The 19,028-nt window shown below is 39.6% G+C and overlaps 2 protein-coding genes across 2 annotated transcripts in view; one reads left to right on the forward strand and one right to left on the reverse strand.

Annotated features, from left to right (window-relative positions):
• LOC144635185 (TNF receptor-associated factor 5-like) overlaps window positions 1–8,801 on the reverse strand; it is a 32,294-nt gene extending 23,493 nt beyond the window's left edge. Inside the window, exons 1-5 of the mRNA XM_078494264.1 lie at window positions 8,515–8,801; window positions 8,023–8,074; window positions 6,948–7,046; window positions 3,936–4,100; window positions 3,198–3,275 (exon numbers count right to left, since the gene is read on the reverse strand). Coding sequence (XP_078350390.1) covers window positions 3,198–3,275; window positions 3,936–4,100; window positions 6,948–7,046; window positions 8,023–8,074; window positions 8,515–8,684 — 564 coding nt within the window. The 5' untranslated portion in view covers window positions 8,685–8,801. The remainder of the gene's footprint in view (window positions 1–3,197; window positions 3,276–3,935; window positions 4,101–6,947; window positions 7,047–8,022; window positions 8,075–8,514) is intronic.
• A 146-nt stretch (window positions 8,802–8,947) lies between these two features.
• Window positions 8,948–18,021, forward strand: LOC144635229 (TNF receptor-associated factor 4-like). Its single transcript, XM_078494319.1, has 6 exons — window positions 8,948–9,509; window positions 10,925–10,976; window positions 12,849–12,956; window positions 15,120–15,197; window positions 16,874–16,951; window positions 17,423–18,021. The coding sequence occupies exons 1-6, from the start codon at window positions 9,367–9,369 to the stop codon at window positions 17,999–18,001; spliced, it is 1,038 nt and encodes a 345-aa protein (XP_078350445.1). The 5' UTR covers window positions 8,948–9,366; the 3' UTR covers window positions 18,002–18,021.
• Window positions 18,022–19,028: the final 1,007 nt, after the last annotated feature.

Below are 19,028 nucleotides of genomic sequence, written 5' to 3' on the forward strand. Positions count from 1 at the left end.
ACGCAAGCTATGGCTGATAGCGTGACTTGAAGTCACGAGCACCCGGAAAAAGATGTTGTGGACAAACTTTCCGTCCGAGCTTCACAGTACTGACAACACAATTATTTCGTGTTGATCGAGGAAGCCATTTGCATTTTGAAGTCGGTGTGCTAATGCGATTTACAGACAGACGAGAAGTAGGAGAGGGGAGGAATTTGCCCAATCTTTAAAAATATATTGTTTTGCGCGCGCTCTGTTCGACTAGCTACACGGTCTATGTTTTCAACATTTTTGATGTCTTTTACAGTTTTGGTGACAGATTTCTACAACCTTTTAATGTTATTTTTCGTGCAGTTTTGTGAGGCCTGGCTGCAAATACACGGTTTGTCGTGATGTTCAAGCAACGCTTGCTTGCTCCCTCTTTTTCCTGGCCTTGTAATGGACAGAATACCTCGAAATTCTAAATCTAAGGGCAGAGCATTTATACTTTTTTAAACTGGCCTAGGGATAGAGCATAAGCGGTTACAAGTGTTCCCTATTAATACAAAAAACATGACAAAGAGAAGTTGCAGCAAATTTTAATCGTTTCTTAAAAAAAGGAAAGTAAAAGTTTTGATCTGGTTATAAAGTTACGACTGACTAGATATAAAATTACTTTTGTTCATCATTGGCATTCTTGATCATTCATTCGTGTTTTCATAACAAGTCCTTGACGTACAATAATTATACACACAGTGTCCCGGGGCTTGGCTTTTTCTTTTGCTTACCCCCACGCGAACGGGAACCTTTGAAGACCATGTTCGCCTCCATCTTACCAAATTTGACTCAAGGGAGAGGAGAACAAGGGCCGGATGTTCGTCGTCTCGCTTAGGGTTCTCTCAGGACAATACGCCAAATATTTTTAGCCAACAAAAGTCTCGCTTATACAAGGTGAAAAGAAAACGCCGTCAGACAGCTGTGTTGGACTGTTGGTGGTCTAGTCCGACCAAGCATGCAAAATGGTGTCTTTTAGGGGGTCCTAAACAGCTTGAGCCACGCCCAGATTAGTCTCCTTTAGGGCTGATTTACACGGTACGACTTTCTCGCATGCGACAAGCTTGCGACAGGCCTACGACATGACTTAGGACCATTTACACAAGCGAGTCTGTCGTAAGGATGTGGTAACTCGTAAACACGACGTGATTCGTGTTGTAGTCTTGGCGTAAGCATGTCGCATGCGATAATCGTAGGCAAAATCGTACCGTTTAATTCGCCGGTTAGGGGTGTCTCGACGAGCATACCGGTTCCTTTCAGTTCTCCCTCCCCCAGGGAAGTTTGACATTCTGCGAAAAAGAAATAAGCCAACAGCTTCTGATCCGTTATTCAACGAGGAGGCCGAATTTCACAGATACAACTTTTTCTATCAATCACATATGCTTTAAATGGCAGTTGCTTAGTTTTAATAATTCTCTTTTTATGTTCGGTATTCTCTGCTGGCCATGACGAAAATGCTATCATTTTTGACATAAGCTCTTGATCGTAAAATGTTTTGTTCCACGAATTCACGGTAGCCAAATCCATTGTCTTTTTCAATGAGAGGGCGTGGCCATTCGTCCTTGCTGAAGTCAATAACAAACGATATGTTTTCCCTCATGTCCTTGCGCGTATATTGATCAATCAATGTTACTCGTATCTTTTCTGTAAAAGGCCATGGTAATATAGAATCGTATTCACCGGGGATAACTTTAATAAACAGCGATAAGAACTTTCCTTTAAGAAGACTGTGCGCGACAAGGTCCGATGTACTGCCGCCATTTGGCATCATTTTCATCCTCAGTTTGTACCCGTTTTTGGACAAATAAAACGGTTCACTCAGTATCACTTCTTGTTCCCCTGACACTGCCCTGTCATAAACGGCTTGGAAGTTTGGAATCTTCCATACAAACGGGGCATAGTTCTCGCACAAATTCTCCAGCCTTTCTATATGCTGTGATTGTTGCTTAAACTTGGCTACATCTTCCTCTAGCCTTCCTATCTGTTGCGATTGTTCCTTGCATGTGGAAACGTCCTCCTTAATTCTTTCTATTTGCTGTGACTGCTCCTTTACTTCGGTCATGTCCTTCTCCAGTCGCTCAATCTTTTGGGACTGATCCTTAACCAGACTGACCAGAGCACGAAGTTGATGGTGAGTTACCTCAAGACCGCGGATGGCTAAGTTCAAATGGTGTTCAACTTGAGATTCAGTGTGAGATTTGATATCTGATCTTGGAAGCTGTAAACAGAGAATATATCTTTGAATACCACAACAAGTAAGGGATAAAAACGCCAAGATTATCATTGAAACATGCTAATGAAACTTTTATGTTCGTAAACATTTCTAATGCTTAGCCTCCTCTGAACAGAAAAAGTGCCTGTCGAAGATTAACCGGACTACCATTTCAAAAGCTCACGCTTGTGATAAGAACATTTTTAAAGTGAGATATTTGGTTCATGACAGAAAGAGCCTGGAACCAAGAGTGTTGCCATGGTTACATCATAGTATGAGCCATCTTGCACCTTTAAGGAAGGTCACTACTGATGCCAAGTTTCAGAAATATCACCTTTATATTTTGAGAGATATCCTTGATTTTGTGATCTATCTTTTACTGGAACAATTTGTGACGTCATCACTTTCCTCATTTGCATAACACAAAAACGTGAATATCTCCTAAACGAAAGAAGATCTTTCAAAACGGTAAATGCCATTCTTCTTTATTTGTAAAAGTCTTTCAAATAAGCATTAATTAATTTTTACTTCATTGGCACTTTAATGTACGATCAAGCTAAAAAGTTCATACCACTGCTTCACATCCTAAGTTCTTGTATTCACATTGAACTTCAGTTGCAGGGCATACATCACGAACATGAACATCAAGCTGAAAACAAAAATAATGACAACCAATTACACGGGCTAGAGAGTTGGAAAGGGTACAATTCTTTCCTTAAAATCTGACACGCTTGAGTCTGCTGGCGAAGACCTAGGAGTCGAGGGGCTAAGAGTAGAGCCTCCCAATTCTCATTGCCTGATTGGAGCAAGAAGTTCGCCAAACCCCTTCCTAGTGAGTATTCTTCTGGATTCCTTACACCAAGGGATCGTTACACTGGATTGTATTATTCCAAAAAATATTTTTTTTACCGCACAAATGGAAGGTGTTCTACCTACTGAATGAGGTACAAGTAGTATCTATTGTAAGACAAACCTTTTCTCGTGGAATATCTCTCAAACCACACTTGTTAGTACACTGAACAGGAAACTTTTGACAAACACCAAAATGTTTCTGAAGAAAATCGAGAGAAGGTAATTATGAAAACTTGATGCACAAACTGGCAAACGTAAAAAGCAATAAAAAACTTGAAAGGGATTTTCAATTTGCTCAGACCAAGATTACAAGGAGAAGTAGCCACTTTACATAATTATCAGAAGAACTTCTGATCTACCCCCTTCTAACAAGCCCTGAGCGCTTATTAAATTTTTGGACCTTAAGAGGGAGCGCTTTTTCGAGGTGGCGCTTATTCGAGGCACCATTTTCAGCAAGTAGTAAGTTTATTTTGCATCAAAAGTTTTTTCTGGGAAATCTGACTAAGAAAACTTTGTCTTCGGGGGAGTATCTTAGTAGTACCTAGTCAATTTCAATCTCATTGTGCACTAATCAATACCCCCCTTGAGCACTTCTGTTTTCTTTTGGGGGAAGGGGTGGGATGTGGGCGCTTATTCGAGGCCGGGCGCTTATTAACTTTTCCTACTTTCAGGGTGGGTGCTTATTTGAGGCTGGGCACCTAATCGAATAAATATGGTATATATGATCTGTCAAGAGACATGATCTCACTCCTGCTTTAGTAACGCTAATACACGCTAACACTGATTCACTCACGCACTAGTTGTCGTCCGTAGTAACACTTACTGTTTTCGGTTATATAACCGGTGAATGCTCACAAACCTGTTTCTGATTCTTGATGAATGATGTTTGACAATATTCGCAGTTAACTTTCCTCCAAGAACATTCAAATGTCACATGAATCTTCAGGTCTTGCTTGGTGAGTTTCTCAGTACAGCCTGAATTTGGACACTTGACTACTTTGAAGAGACATCCTGACTGGTGTTTCTGAAAACGAAAAAACATAAAAGTAAACGCTATCATAAGCCAAGCAGTGAAAAATCTGGGCCAGGTTGTTTGGAACCAGGATTAAACAGTGATCGAGGGTTTATTTTCTTTTGCATAACTTTTTTAATTTTTTGCGGAGTTTGAGATTAGCCCACGTCAAAACCAGAAAAACCAACTCAGCTAAATGAAGTGTTAAAAACAAGAAATAAAAATTCACGCTTATCTTTATCTTATCTTTTGTTCTTTATCTTGCTTTGAACAACTCAACCCTGAGCAATAACATCATAAAATGCGGACTTGGCCACTGTCGAATCGCAGAGAGTAACAAGTATTTAAATGCTACGAGAGCAAAGAACCCGATAGTATTAATCAGGGACCCGGACTATTCTAAACGATTCAGGTTGTCCGATGTATTCCATTGGTTTACTGTTTTCGTCTCAGTTTGTCTTCATTTTTAGCCTTTAGCATCCCATTCTCGCTCCCAGAGCCACCTGCCCCTCTTAGTCAGCCGGTGCTTTTTTTCTTGTGCAAAGGGCCCGCTCGTTCAGAGACAAGCGGCTCCAAGAGGACTCCAAGAGCGAGAATGTTGGCTTCCATGTGAATAGCAATGAGTTTGTAAGTAAACCAATGTTAATTAGAGCGGTTTTCACTTGAGTGTCGAAAGTAATTTGCGTTTGCATTGGTTTTGCATTACAACGCTTTGTAATTGGTTTAAAACCATCGCGCCACTTTCTCAGCCAATCAGAAGTAAAACCAAAACCAATCATGACGCGCTCGAGCACGTTTTCCCGCGCTACGTGCCAGCTACATGAGGGTCTGAATGGGGGGGGGGTCCACATGTCGGTAGTCGGTTAAAAATTCCTTACTTTGTCGGTTGTCGGTAAAAAGTTTCGACCTTTGTCGGTTGTCGGTAAATCTCAGTTAATGATTAAAAGTGCAAGTTAATTATAATATTTGTTATTTAATTTACGCAGTTTTAAGACTTTAAACTCTAGATGATATGAAAATTTGTAATAATTCATCATTTGGTTGCACTTAAACCTCGTTAACTCTGTTTTTGTAAGCAACGTGTTCGTCTAGTTCCGATAAAATAAGTTTGCATCAGCAAATGCTCGTCAAATATTACTTACACATCGAGCGAAACTGAAATTTGGACCGTTCTCAGAAAAGAATAAATTTAAAGGCAGTGTTATTCATTTACCAATAAAACAGAAAGATGTTTATAAACTCTTTTACTCGCTTCTATTTGTAAGGGAATTTTCTTTTCAATTTTTGCTTTCCTGAAAAATGGACGGTGTATATAAACATTCCGTTCAACAAAACAGCAAATAAAAAACGTGGAACCAAAGGTTAACCACGTTAATGTTTGAGCTTAATACTTAACTACAGAACTACATGTGAAACATTTAACTTCGCTGCACACTAAAACTAATACGGCTAATAGAACGTTCCACACTTACCGTTGAGCTCACTGCTGCTTTCATCCGATATTAAATTTGGAAGCTCAAGCAGCCACTGCCCATCCGTTACAATTGCAAATTTTCGCATTTTTCCCGTAAGCGTTTTCGCCAGGCGAAATAACTTCAGCGAGAACCCACCAATGCCAAATAATGCGCCTGCTCCTTTAGCCCTAAAAAACTCCGTTAGATGTTAAACACCTTTATGAGATTTTTTTCCCACCGGAACCCGGCTACGATGGCCACAGCGGGATACCACAGCGGGACGCCTTGTGGTCTCGATTACCAGCCACTGTTCTACAAATGAACCTCCGCTGCTGCTCGAAAAGGTGACAAGAAACTTTATAATTGACTTAAGTTTGTATTGGTGTGGTTACTTCTGAACTAGACATTTCCTAAGCTAGACATAAATTCAAAATGCTGTTCTTTCTGAATACAAACGTCCGTATAACATGTCGGTTGTCGGTTAAAATTTATTTGTCGCTAATCGGTAATTTTTTCCTCGTTTTGTCGGTAGTCGGTAATTATTTTCGCCCTTTGTCGCTGATCGGTTAACCCCATTCAGACCCTCTTACATGTATTTGCCTCGCGTTTTGATTGGTTTACTGGATTGTCTGTCTTCTTTGTGATTGGCCAGAGTGATTACTTTGGTTTTGGTTTTACGACACTCAATTGAAAACTCCTCTATCACGTGTTCAATTCATATCCTGCAATATGCCTTACATTCCCATTAAACTCGAAAAAAAATTCATGCTGATAACGCCAAGCTGAACAAAGATCCGGGTACGAAGTTCCCCAGGTCTCGTTCTCCTGAAACGGAGTCGGTAGAATTTTAATGTGGTACCTTATTCTTACTAATTTTCGCGCGTACTTAATTTCGCGAAAATTCGAGAGGCGAATTTTGCGAGTATTATTTTTCTCGATTTCAAGAAAAATTAGAGAAAAAGTGTATTAAATTTCGCGATTTTGTCAGTGTTGTATGGATCAGTTGTCAAAGACTAAGGAACCACTGGAAATACACAAAGGTCTGGCTCAATGTAACTACAAGGAGCCTGCAAATGGAAACTTTAGTGACTGTATTAAAGAGGTTTTGAACCAGATTTACAAGCTCGAAACAGTAATCGGATATAATATGGTATTAATTTTCGCGTGTTTAAATTTCGCGCAATGTTTTTTTCGCGCGTACTAAATTTCGCGATTATTTTGAAACCGCGAAAATCGCGAAAATTAGTACTCGCGAAAATTAGTAAGAATAAGGTAGCAATTTACGGGCAAATGCACAAGTAAATTAGCGAACCACTTTATACGTCGAGATTTATTGTTGTTGTATTGGACAGATGCTTTCATCTTTTATTATTATCTTCTTCTATTAAAGGCAAACATGAAATACCTGCACGGAGCGCAGTTCTCCTATCCATGAACATCCAAAATATGAACACTTCACGGTGAGATCCAGAATTTTGCGATGACAAGCGGCGTCTGGAAATATCTGCCATTATAAAAACAAAAACAGTGCGAGGAAGAATTTTTTTTAAAAAAAGGAACTACTAAGCATGACTGTTTAAAACGAGCTGTTTTACGCTGAAATAGTTTTTATACGAGTTATTAGCGGTTCCGAAACGGGTTTTGGGGGCGGGATGCAGAAAAGCATTAAAGACATAGAAGGATTTCTCGGGAAGGGGGATGAAAACAGCAAAACACTGTATGCAAATCCTGTCACTGCACAATGCTGAATGTGATGATGAGCTCGAGGGTTCTGACTGTACTGGTGGAGGATGCATGTTAGACTTAAAACAAAAATTAATGACGGTAAGCGGGATTAAAAAAACCCTTTTGCACGTGCACCCTCAATTTGACAACCGGGGGGGGGGGGTACTTCGGCTCGTAAATGACGGGGCGGATAGAAGGATTTTTTTGTTTGAGTTTGAAATTGTGATTTGATTTGTGTGTTAAAAACGAACTTAAGTGCCTTGACGTATTTATGGTATGATGAATAAACAAACACGAGCGTTCAATTTTTTTATGGTTTTCTTTGTGTTATATTATTGCCCCTCATGGCAATTTAGGAGTAATTTGACAAGTAATTTGTCGGAAGACTTAGGGATTTTTTTGGGGTCCTGAGTTTTGCCTCCATTCGATCATCCCCGTCATTTACAAGCCGGAGTACCCACCCTCCACCCCCCCCCCCCCCCCCGCTGGGGTTGACAATGGCTCTCATTTGCAAAAACGTACAAACCGTGCGGGGAATGCCCCATTCCCTTCGCCGCTTTAATTTGGCAAAGCCTGTCCACAGCTGGCTTTCTAGGCCTACCCCTTATATCGGCGCCTATAATATTCATTGCCTTTTGAGTCTTTTAACAATACAAAGTCAGACATCACGTTACAAAGTGTTACTATAAACTAGATCATTTCGTCGCTACACGAGTTTGCGTGACCGTGTGAGTTACGCAAGCGTGATTAAATACCTTCTCACGTGACAAAGGCTGCCTGTCTGCTGGGCATGTCGGTGAAGGACGCCTGAACAAAGAAAAATTTACATAAAAATAACATGATCATGAAATATCCGCCCATCGCTTTTCTTGTAGGATATACTGTTGAATTATTCCCGGGTTTACCACCCTTGAAGTCAAACATAAATAATGCCATATTTGAAGCAAACTAAAATATAACAAATACAAATGCTTGTAAACCGGAGCAGACCTGTTGCTCATTAACATTTGAACATGAAACATGCTTTTATTCTAATCGCACTGTGCATTTACGATTATGTTAACGCAACACAAGCGAGCGATAATATAATCAATCAACTACCAATTCTATAACTATGTGTCTGTTTATGTTTCAAGCAAATAAACACCGATATCACTCAGATCGCTGCCGGTCAGTATAATTCATATACAGCGTGTATGATCATATCAGTCCGGTATCAGTGGTTGAAGCACAATGGATATCATTACCTCAACAGAGATTCCATGCATATACTGCAAAGTCTGTGTCCACATCCTACAATCTGAACAGGATCCTTCATCGCTAAATGACACACTAGACATTCCCAATCCTCGGGAACTCTATTAGTGAACTCGTAATCATACCCGCCTAGTTCAGGCACATTTCCGCCCGCCGCCATTTTAATTTACATTCTTTGCACTTTCACTCGATCGAATCAGCAGACCTGAAGTGTTTCTAGATTGCGTGATCAAACGTTCCACATGAAACATGATACTGCTGTTAGTTAGTCCTTAACCAATCGACATGTGAATCAGAAGTTTTCGCGTGACTTAAATAAATTTCCTGTACTCTATCCAAATGAGTGGGATTTTGGATTTTAATTGTTATTGTTAATCCTTGTTAAAATTCGTCAAAAATGGGTTTCGTGAAAATCCACTTTCCCTTCGCATTTTGTTCTTAGACCGGTTTAGACTAAACATGACTAAATGGTCTCTTGTATTCTCGACTTATATGTGGCTATCCTACACACATCACTTGCAGAATAGGGTTTTAACTGGGCATGTGAAAGAAGGTAAAGGGATCTGTAAAGAATCAGTAAAGGCAAGAAAAACGCCAGCCTCGATCGTGACTGTCACGACAGTGTTATGTCACGCACGTAATTCGAGTCTCTTCCAGTTGGCCAATCGCTGCACGGGTTTCTAATATTTGAAGAGGATCGCGGGAAGCCAATAATTGTGTTCCCGCTCAATCTGATTTAGCTTCGCTTTGCGCTTCTGTCGGAATTCTTGGTGGCAAATTTGTGTTGATTTCTTCAAGCCTCTTTTGGCTGTTATAGATACATCACGGTCTGCAGTTTTACCATGCCTGGTTTCGAATACGCGTTTGTCTGTGAAATCCCGCGAGAATACTCATGTCCGATCTGTGATTCCGCTATGCGCGAACCGGTGCAGACGAAATGTGGACACAGATTCTGCAAACACTGCTTGGAACAGTCCATGAAAGGGTAACATTTAATTAATCTTTTGTTCGCATTGTTTGTTGGTATTTAAACTTAAGCTTATATTGGCTTGTTTATGTGAATCCTACGGGAAAACCTGCTTTAAAGACCCGGGGTGGGAAAGAGTAAGCAGGAAAACAAGTAATATGGCGATGTTCTTGCCGATTTCTTGTGATCTGGTTCATGTGGTCGGTTTCTGTGATGCTTAGTACGTAGTTATCGCTTTGAAATCTGTCTGAATGCCAGGATCTAGTATACGTAGGATCAAAGAAAAAGTTAAGAACACATGACTATCTACAGTGAACAAAATAATAGATGAGTGATGGGCGAGACAGCACGAGAGCCTTCAACCACGGACAAAGTCTTTGCATTTTTGTTTTCCCCTCCCCTCCCCTATTCAATGTTGAGCTAATAGCAATCTTATCACTCACACAAGTTCCAACATTGACAGGGGAGAGCGGGGGAGATTGGGGTATCCTAAAATAGAAAGGGGGTGCAGGTGTTTGCTAAGATTTGAATTAACTCACTGCAACCAGGTATAGTTTTACAACCTTCCCAGTTACTTTTGTCGGATCATGTGTACTCTTTTGTCTGTGGTTGCAGGAGCATTTACAAGCATATAATAAACTCCCACTTAAGGGACACCTTCCGAGCCACAGTTTGGTGTCCGTAATATAAAAGCCAAAGTTGATGATAGCAGGAATTCTCAGTTGTCAGTACTTATAATTCTCTAGGAACTGAACTCCTTTCAATAACAACAGGGGATCCATAATAGTAAGGTGTCCACGAGGCGGGATTGAGTATTTAAGTATTTCCCGAGTTGGGGAGTACCCATGCTTGTTGGAAAACTTGAATTTAACCTGGCCTCAACAAACTAATCTGGGTGTGGCTTTGACCCCTACAAGATACCATTTTCCATCCTTAGCTTATCAGTCAAGACAGCCAACACAGTATCATGACAACATTTTTATAGCATGTGAACAGGCTCCTGAGTGGAGTTTCTGCTCCCTGCGCTCGCGAAAGAGCAGGGTCCCCCCTCAGGCCCTGCTCGCTTTGCTCACGTAAACCCCACTCGGGAGCCTGTTCGCAGGTAAACATTTTTATTTCTTTACATGCAACCTTAAATGAGACTTGTGATGTTAATTATAATTCTGTCCTGAACACCCAAAGTGAAACTGAATCAGTAATAAAGGATATGATGACAAGCATCACACCCTTTTCACAAGGGAGTTGTTACTGTCAACTCTCGCTAACTTTGTATTCATAATACAATACCCAAAGTCCCCAATAATGAGAGTCATTCCAGTGACTTTTATTTAATGGGACCAGAACTCTTGTCCATAATAACCTCAGCTGGTGTCTAATAATGTGATGTCCACAAGGCAGAATTTGACTTATTAATTATTGAATTTCTTCATTAGAAATCGAGAATGTCCCATTGACCGGCATCCACTTGATCCTCGACTGACAGGGGTAAGTGCTACATCAAAATATAATTTGATCTTCTGGTACTATATTATGAAGTCACACAGAAAGGCATGCCTGGCTCTTAAGGACGTTAGCGCCAAAAATTTCTACTCGATAGATTTCTTTAATTTTTTGCTGCAGTAGATAATAGTTACTTGTGTCAGAAATGCAAAAAAAAGTTGGGTCACCGACTTCGTTTCAGAGAAAAAGCATGTGGAAACTACCTGATTTTGAAAACTTGCGCACGTAACAGCAGATTTACAGGGTTTATAGTTAAAAATATCGAAGATGAGTAAATGGAGGCTAACGATCTTAGACACATTTTGTAGAAGTGCGTGTTGCGTAATTTCCTAGTTTTCATCTTTGTACTTAACCCTGAAAAAACGCATTTGAAACTGTCGTACAGCAAAAAGGAAAGCCCAAAAAGTGGAATTTAAACCGTCAGTGTGACAAAAAAATCAAACTTCCACTCGATAGATTTTTTTCATTTTCTCGCAAAACGTAGATATTAGTTAACAAAAGTGATCCGTTAAGAAAAAAGTAGGGGTCACCGACCATTTAAGAGAGAATGCAGCGAAGCTAGCGGAAAGGCAACTCGCCCTATATGTTCTTAGAAGTTTTACTCAGCGCGCGCGCTCAAAGTATGGCGTGGCATGGCGTTGCGACATAAATTACGTGCGCAGTAGGGATGCGCATAAACAATTAGCGCGAACGCCCTTAAGGTTTAGGGTATCGCCTTCTCATCTGCATAAATAAACAGACAAGTGAACAAACATACTCCTTATTTTATCTTGGTTTTGGTTTAACTGTAGTCATGGTACAAAGTCTGAAACATCCTCAGAGACCCAGGGGTAGTTAGTGGGGCGAAAACAAAGGAATAAACCGGGCAGAAATCGTAGCGACGATTTCTCCCCGGTTTATTCATTTGTTTTGCCCTACTAACTGTCCCTGGGTCTTCGGGGATGAGTCTAGATCTGAAACTGTTTACTTCAGTCTATTATAAATCTGATTAAAACAGGCACATTAATTTTGTCTAATACCGGTAATACATTATTGCTAGTTGGATCAAGTTGTCCAGATTCAGGCTGGAAAAGGTCATGGACTCTAACATAATTTCTTGGACAAGATAGTTTACTTTGCTTCTCCTCACCCAGCAGTTTTGAGTACCAACAAAATCATTGCCAAGGACACCTTGCAGGGGAGTCCTAACTCCTAAGTGAAACTCATTAAGTCATGCTACATGCCAGGGGTGGGGGGAAGGGGGCACTTCCCTATATGGCCTATACCGGGACCTGCCACTGGATATGGTTTTGTTTTTTGACTCTTTTCCGGCCCTGAACCGAGTATATAATTTTAAGCTCCTGTGTCCCAATCAGGGCCGCCTGAACCTGTTCTAGTGACTGGAAGACTTTAGTTGAGTTTTGACATTGGAAGGCAATGTAAAAAACGGTGTTTGCATTTCAATGTGTCGAACATCGTGTATGGGACACAATTTCAATAATTGTTGATGTTGTCTGTTGTCCTAAATAGGGTCTTAAAATAGGGGGTGTATATTGTCCTACACAGGGTAGGTATTTTAAGTTTTTATTGTCCTAAACAGGGTCAGGGTTTCAAATCCCCAGTGGTACCCCTATACCTAAACATTGGTCAAGTACCCAACCCCCCTGAAGGACTATATGTAGGTAGTAATGCAATCATGTACATGTTAATGAGGTAAAATTGTACTTGTGCTTGTACATCTATATCATCTCAGGGTATGTTTATGTTCATGTTCGATTAAAGTATTTCTGACCATTGATTTAAAGGCATTATGTTGAAATTAGTTATTTTTATTACTATAGTCCTTTGTTAATTCCTGCTGATGTTTGAATTCTGTAGGAGATATATCCTGACCTGGCCATTGAAAGGTCAATTTTAGATTTGAAAGTGAAGTGTCCAAATGATAAAACTGGTTGCCAATGGATTGGAGAACTCCGTGGTGTCCAGGTACATGTTAGTACATATATCATTGGTTTTTCCCCAGGTTTGACCCTGAGACGAGCAAGAGGGGATTCCCCCACTCCTGTGGCTATTTTTAAGATGGCTTTTACCCTGTTTACAACGCCTTACCCAGTACCTACACTGTAGATATTCTTATCTTGCATAGTTTCAGGTTTCAGTCAAGCCTGTACATAGGATGACAATCCCCCACCCACTGCTCAGCCTAAAGCGTTGACACACAGAGAAGCTGATTACCCGTAAAATTATCAGTATCAGCATTTTTGTTGTTTTTCATTACGTTTTTCAGTATCTAAGCTACCGGTATTTCTTTATTCTATGAGGTTTCCCTTGAAATGTTATGGCAGGTTTCTTTTACAGGTCACAGGTCACAGGTCACAGGTCAGGGGTCACAATTATTTACTGCACATGATACCGCTAAGTGAACAACTTAAGTTAAACTTACCGAAGCATTTTTAAAATTGGTTTCGTTAGCAGTTTGAATAATCCATTCGTGAAATGGATAATCCAATATTTCAAATGAGCCTGGATTTAATAAACGAATGTTGATTGGATTAATAAACAAAAGCCAAGCCATACATACAAAGGAAACAGGTAGAGTGCAACACCAAAGATACACGTGACACTTGATTTGGGCACGAAAAGACAACGTCAACTATCGCATTCCTAAGGGTTTTATCCGCCGAGTAAATTAATTTTATCCTGTCATTGATTTTAATTTCAAATCTAATTTTTAAACAGCAAAGACATTTAAAGATTTTTTTTTTTTACAGAAAAAATTACATTTGAAATGAAGCAGTGTACTCAGAAAGACTTAACAGTTCACTGAAATAATCTGTTTTATTTTTTCTTTTTGTGTTTTATTGCGACGGTCAGCAAAGCAGAGTCCTTTTTGATAGCCGGACGCACTAGGGTTTAATCTGTGCCAGTTAAAAAACAGTTTAAAGAGTTGTGATGGAATAAAATTATTATTTTTTCACCAGTTCAATATGATCACTCGAGCGCAACGCCTCACAGTCCTTCAAAACAAATCACACTTCCAGCTATGAATCCATTTCTTGTTCATCACGTTATTAAAAAATAGTCGATCACACTACTTTTAAAGCTTAATCTTCTTCCAATTTTGTTGGCCCATTGCTGTTGATGGAAAACGCCACTGCAAAACGCTCAGGAGTTCACCTACTTGATTTGACAAGCGAAGTCGGGTGACCAACTTTGTTGACTTTTAGGGCGGAATTTAAGTGCCACGTGTATTTTGATATCACAATCTACCTGTTTCCTATGAATGTATGGCAAGGCTTTTGTTCATAAGTCCAATCAACATTTGTTTATTATCAAAATCCGGCTCATTTGAATATTGTATTATTCAATCTGCTAACAAAACCAATTTTAAAAACGCTTCGGTAAGTTTAACTGTTGTTCACTTAGCGGTATCATGTGCAGTAAAAAATTGTGACCTGTGATCTGTGACCCGTGACCTGTGACCTGTAAAAGAAACCTGCCGGAAATGTTATTGTTATCATGGAGGATCCATGATTTTTCTTAAGACGCGGTCAGTGCACTAAGTACTAGGGAATGGCTGGCTTATAATTAATAGACTTTGTAGAATACCAGTTGTATTAGAAAGCCGCAGGTCATCTCTGGGCAGGAGGGGGGGGGGGGGGGGGGGGGGTGCTGCACCCCTGCACTCTAACCCTAAATCCACCCCTGTTTTGTTTTAATATATGGAAGATCTAGAATCACTACCTTCTAATCACTTCAACTTCAGTTTCTTCAGCTACAGAGTTTGTGGTAAAGGCTAGGGCTGGCTGCTCAGTGTGATGATTTGACATAAAGCTGGTGTTGGCTGAGTGTTAATAATGATTACTGTTCTAAGTTGATCAACATGTGGGATTTTTACGGACGAAGAAGAAGAAGAAGAGAAAAGTAGCAAATGCTTTTTGTTGGCTGTCTTTGAATTAAAAGCACTGGGAACTAGTACCGTAAACACCCGCAGATAAGCCGGACCCTCGAGTTCGAGTGAGGATTTTTGGAAAAAGGTGCAGCTTATCTGCGGGTTTTTACGGTAACTGTACAGCAGGCATCTTGATTGAACATGGGAAGTATGATAATGTGTGGTAAGTTACACTGTAATTTGTGTTTTCTTTCCAGAAACATATTGACTTCTGTAAGAGATACCCATGCAGCTGTCCACAAAAATGTGGTAAAAACAACATCCCTCGGGAGGAGGTACGTTTTTACATACTGTTATACATTGTAAATGCACTTTACACTCTGACAGTTAGAAATCTGTGTAAATTTTTTTAAATAAATTACTTTTATTTAGACATGGTAAGGATAATAAAGCTATAAGCTTGTGGGGCCGTGTATTCCCAATCGAATTGGAATTTGGAAGTGTTGGTTTTTGTGGAGGGAGGAAAACCGGAGAACCCGGAGAAAAACCCTCGGAGCAAGGACGAGAACCAACAACAAACTCAACCCACATGACACCGGGCCGGAATCGAACCCGGGCCACATTGGTGGGAGGCGAGCGCTCTCACCACTGCACCATCCCCACTCCTCAATCCCCACTAGACTGTAATGGTTGTGTGTACAAGGTTGTCAGGATACATGTAGCTCTTCTTGTTCAGCTGTTATTTTCTAATGAACAAAAACAAAAACAAAAATAGCACAACAAGCAAGTCTCAAACACTAGGGGAAGCTTCGAGCTAAGTGGCCTTTACTTGCTAGAGCTTGTCCCGGTTTCTGCAGCATTATTAGCAGCTAGGAATATTTCTGCTCCCCCCTGAATGGGATGCTAGTCCATCACAGGGTACCCCCCCAGCATTTTGTCGCCGGTACCCAGTATACACCTGGGTGGAGAGAGGCACTATAAGGGTAAAAGTGTCTTGCCCAAGAACACATCTCGTGGTCCATTCATCAGAGCATACAGTAACTTAACTATCACTTCTGTACGGGATGGGATGTACAGCTGTAGTTAAGCTACCCCCACCCCCGAGTATTATATCTCAATTTGCCCTTTAAAGAAACCAGTACCCATTTATACATTGAGGCTTAAAAATGTTTGAGGCAGTGAGGCGTGCAAGGCATGGCAACGACGAATGTGAACATGTGAGGCTAAATCCCTACTCCAAATAAAAAGACTAACTAAGGCTAAGGCTAACTGGAGTGCCATTTAGGCTAACCTAAGTGCTATTTAGGCTAATCGGAATGGATTCACACCTCACTGCCTTGCACTTTGTGACAACCCCATACATTGAGGTTAAGAGAAGCACTGCGAGAGTAAAACTGTGTTACCCAGAAACACTGCACAATTTTATTATTCAAGGGGTCAGAGCTTCACTATTCAGTCATGTGCATGTAGAGTTCTCTTTTAATCCAGAAACCAACTTAGCTTTGGTATTACTACCAATATGAGGGTGGTAAGGGCATTTTCACAACCCATGATCAGCCTTTTTCATTTCATGTGAAATGTGAAATTTTTAGTTATTTTTTCCTCGTAAATTGTGATTTTCATAAGAGTTGGAATCGCAATTCTCTGATCGATATGTTCTCTTTTATGTTGTGCATGCAGTCAGAAAATATCCATACCCACCCCATGGAAGATCATTGGAAATTCCGACGGGTTGGGGGCCAAAAGCAAATTTTTAAAGGAAAGTATGGGGCGAATGGAATTCCAGAGGGGGTGGGGGATTCAAACCAAAAAGCCCCGTGGGAGGGGTATGGATATTTTCTGGAACAACACATTCCGTGAAGCATGTGTAATGCCAATGTTATATTTTTGTGACTTGTGAAAGGGCTGTAATTTATTTTTGTGTATGTGATCTATACCCCCTTCCTCCTATTTTTCTCCCCTACAGCTCGGTCTTCTTTTAATCATATCTTAATCTTGTACAATGTATTAGCTGAATTGTCACATTGAAAACGACTGTCCTCTGACAAAGTTGGATTGCAGTTATGTTCATGTTGGCTGCAAGGAGAAGGTAAGGAAAGTAAATTCTCATAAAAATAGCATTTTTCAGAAAGCAACAAAACTAAAGAATACATAGCTATCATCATTGGCCCACAGTGTGCTCAGAGATATTTTTTCAACATTGTAGGCCTGCAATGCGTGCAGTGACAGCTAAGATCTGCAGAATGTGTTGTTTACTAAAGGGCCGATTACATGGCAAATTGCGGGGCAGGCTGGAATTTTGTTCTGATAACATGGCGAAGTTCAGCCTGGATTTAAACTGAAACTTCTCATAGCCCCCATTTTGTTTTTTCGTTGCAAACAGCATCACTATGCATTCCCAAGCCCACTTTTTAGCCTGGGCTGAAATGTGAATGCAATAACGAGGTTTTTCAGGATGGCTTAGTAAATCTTGTTTTTATAAATTATTTCAACCCTATGTTGAATAGATTTTGTCAATTTATCTTATAATGGTTAATATAATGTTCTGGTTTGTCTATAGGTTGCACGGAAAGCCTTGTCAAGACATCTAAAAGATAAAATGGAAGTCCACTTGAATCTCGCTTGTGGTACAGTGCAGGAGCTAAAGAAACGTTTGAAACCTAAGTTCATGTGGAAGCTGGACCACTTTACAAAACACATGGATTTAGCCAAGTATGGTGGGAAGAAATTTTACACCAGCCCACCATTTAGCACTGGGGCGCAAGGTTACAAGATGCAGATGACAGTCTACCCAAATGGAGCTGGGCTGGGAGAACACACACATTTGTCAGTTTACGCCAATCTTGTCCAAGGAGAATATGATGCCATATTGCCCTGGCCTTTCAAACTGGAGGTAACATTTACACTTATTGATCAGCAAGCAGATCCTGATGAGAGGAGAAATGTTCAGTTTATTCTGCCTCCAGCGATTGCTACACACCTGTCTCAAAATACCTTTAAAAGGCCTTCTGATAAACCAAATACAGGATTTGGGTGTCCTAAATTTGTATCACATGAAATTCTTAACACCAGGCGTTATATTGTAGATGATACAATCTTTATCCATTTGGAAGTGGACATGCTGAATTCACTTGTGTAGGCAAACTTATGAGATTACTTCAAAAAATTACAGTACTCAAAGGTGAGCAGCATTTTCTATGTTGTTCAAGTTGTTTTAATATTAAAATTAGATACGGGTTTTTTGTGGGGTTTTTTTGTTGGGGTTAATTTTTTGAAATTGGGGAAGTATGTTGGATAACACTTTTTCAATCTAGAGAAACTGTAATTAGATGCATACTTTGTTATTCCATCACCGGCATAAAGCTGCTGGTCACTACTCTTTATAATTCAATAACCACAAAAAGAGCATGCACTTCTTTCTATGATACAGTTATATTACATCGTTGTTATTCTTATTTATGAATTAGATCATAATACTTTTTTGGAACATATACATTTTTTGGAACATATGAATTTTAAATATTTTATTATATGTGATTAATAATATATATGAACATAACAACTTCTATGATACAGCTATATTGCATTTTTGTTATTCTTATTTATGAATTAGATCATAATATTTTTTGAAACATATACATTTTTTGGAACATATAAATTTAAAATATTTTATTATATGTGATTAACAATATATATGAACATAACAATTACCGGACAGCTATAATTATTTTTTATTTAAGTATAACCATCATCAAAAAACTAAATAATGTAAATTAAGAGATACATGTAATTACTACTAATAACTAATAATAGTTAATATATTGGTTTAAATTATAATTTTATTAGCTGAACTTGTTTTAACCTAGCATATATCTAGGCTTAGTTTCTGTTTCTTTAGTCTATTTAAGTGGGAAATAAAGAACAAAATATTTTGCTATTTGCTTGTAATTGTCCACTATCTCTTTCACTTTATATTTTCTATGCAGTAGAACCCAAGCGTCCGAGACAATCACGTTTTACAGCTATTTATAAACACGCAAAGTCTGCGTAGAGATCTTACGTTACATAGAAAATAGTCATTTAAGTGTGACATTTTGTTTCTACCACGCATTGTTAAGATTTTACAAAAGACGCTTGAAGTATGTTTAGAAAACTGAACTTTTGCC

This window comes from Oculina patagonica, chromosome 13 (assembly GCF_052425735.1).
Source record: "Oculina patagonica isolate OP01 chromosome 13, crgOcupat, whole genome shotgun sequence".
Classification (NCBI taxonomy): domain Eukaryota; kingdom Metazoa; phylum Cnidaria; class Anthozoa; order Scleractinia; family Oculinidae; genus Oculina; species Oculina patagonica.

Excerpts from the sequence above, each read along its gene's own strand:
- LOC144635229 (XM_078494319.1), top strand. The coding sequence starts at position 9,367 with ATGCCTGGTTTCGAATACGCGTTTGTCTGTGAAATCCCGCGAGAATAC. Across the intron at positions 10,977-12,848 it reads TTGATCCTCGACTGACAGGG|GAGATATATCCTGACCTGGC; the intron begins GTAAGTGCTACA and ends TGAATTCTGTAG. Across the intron at positions 12,957-15,119 it reads GAGAACTCCGTGGTGTCCAG|AAACATATTGACTTCTGTAA; the intron begins GTACATGTTAGT and ends TTTTCTTTCCAG.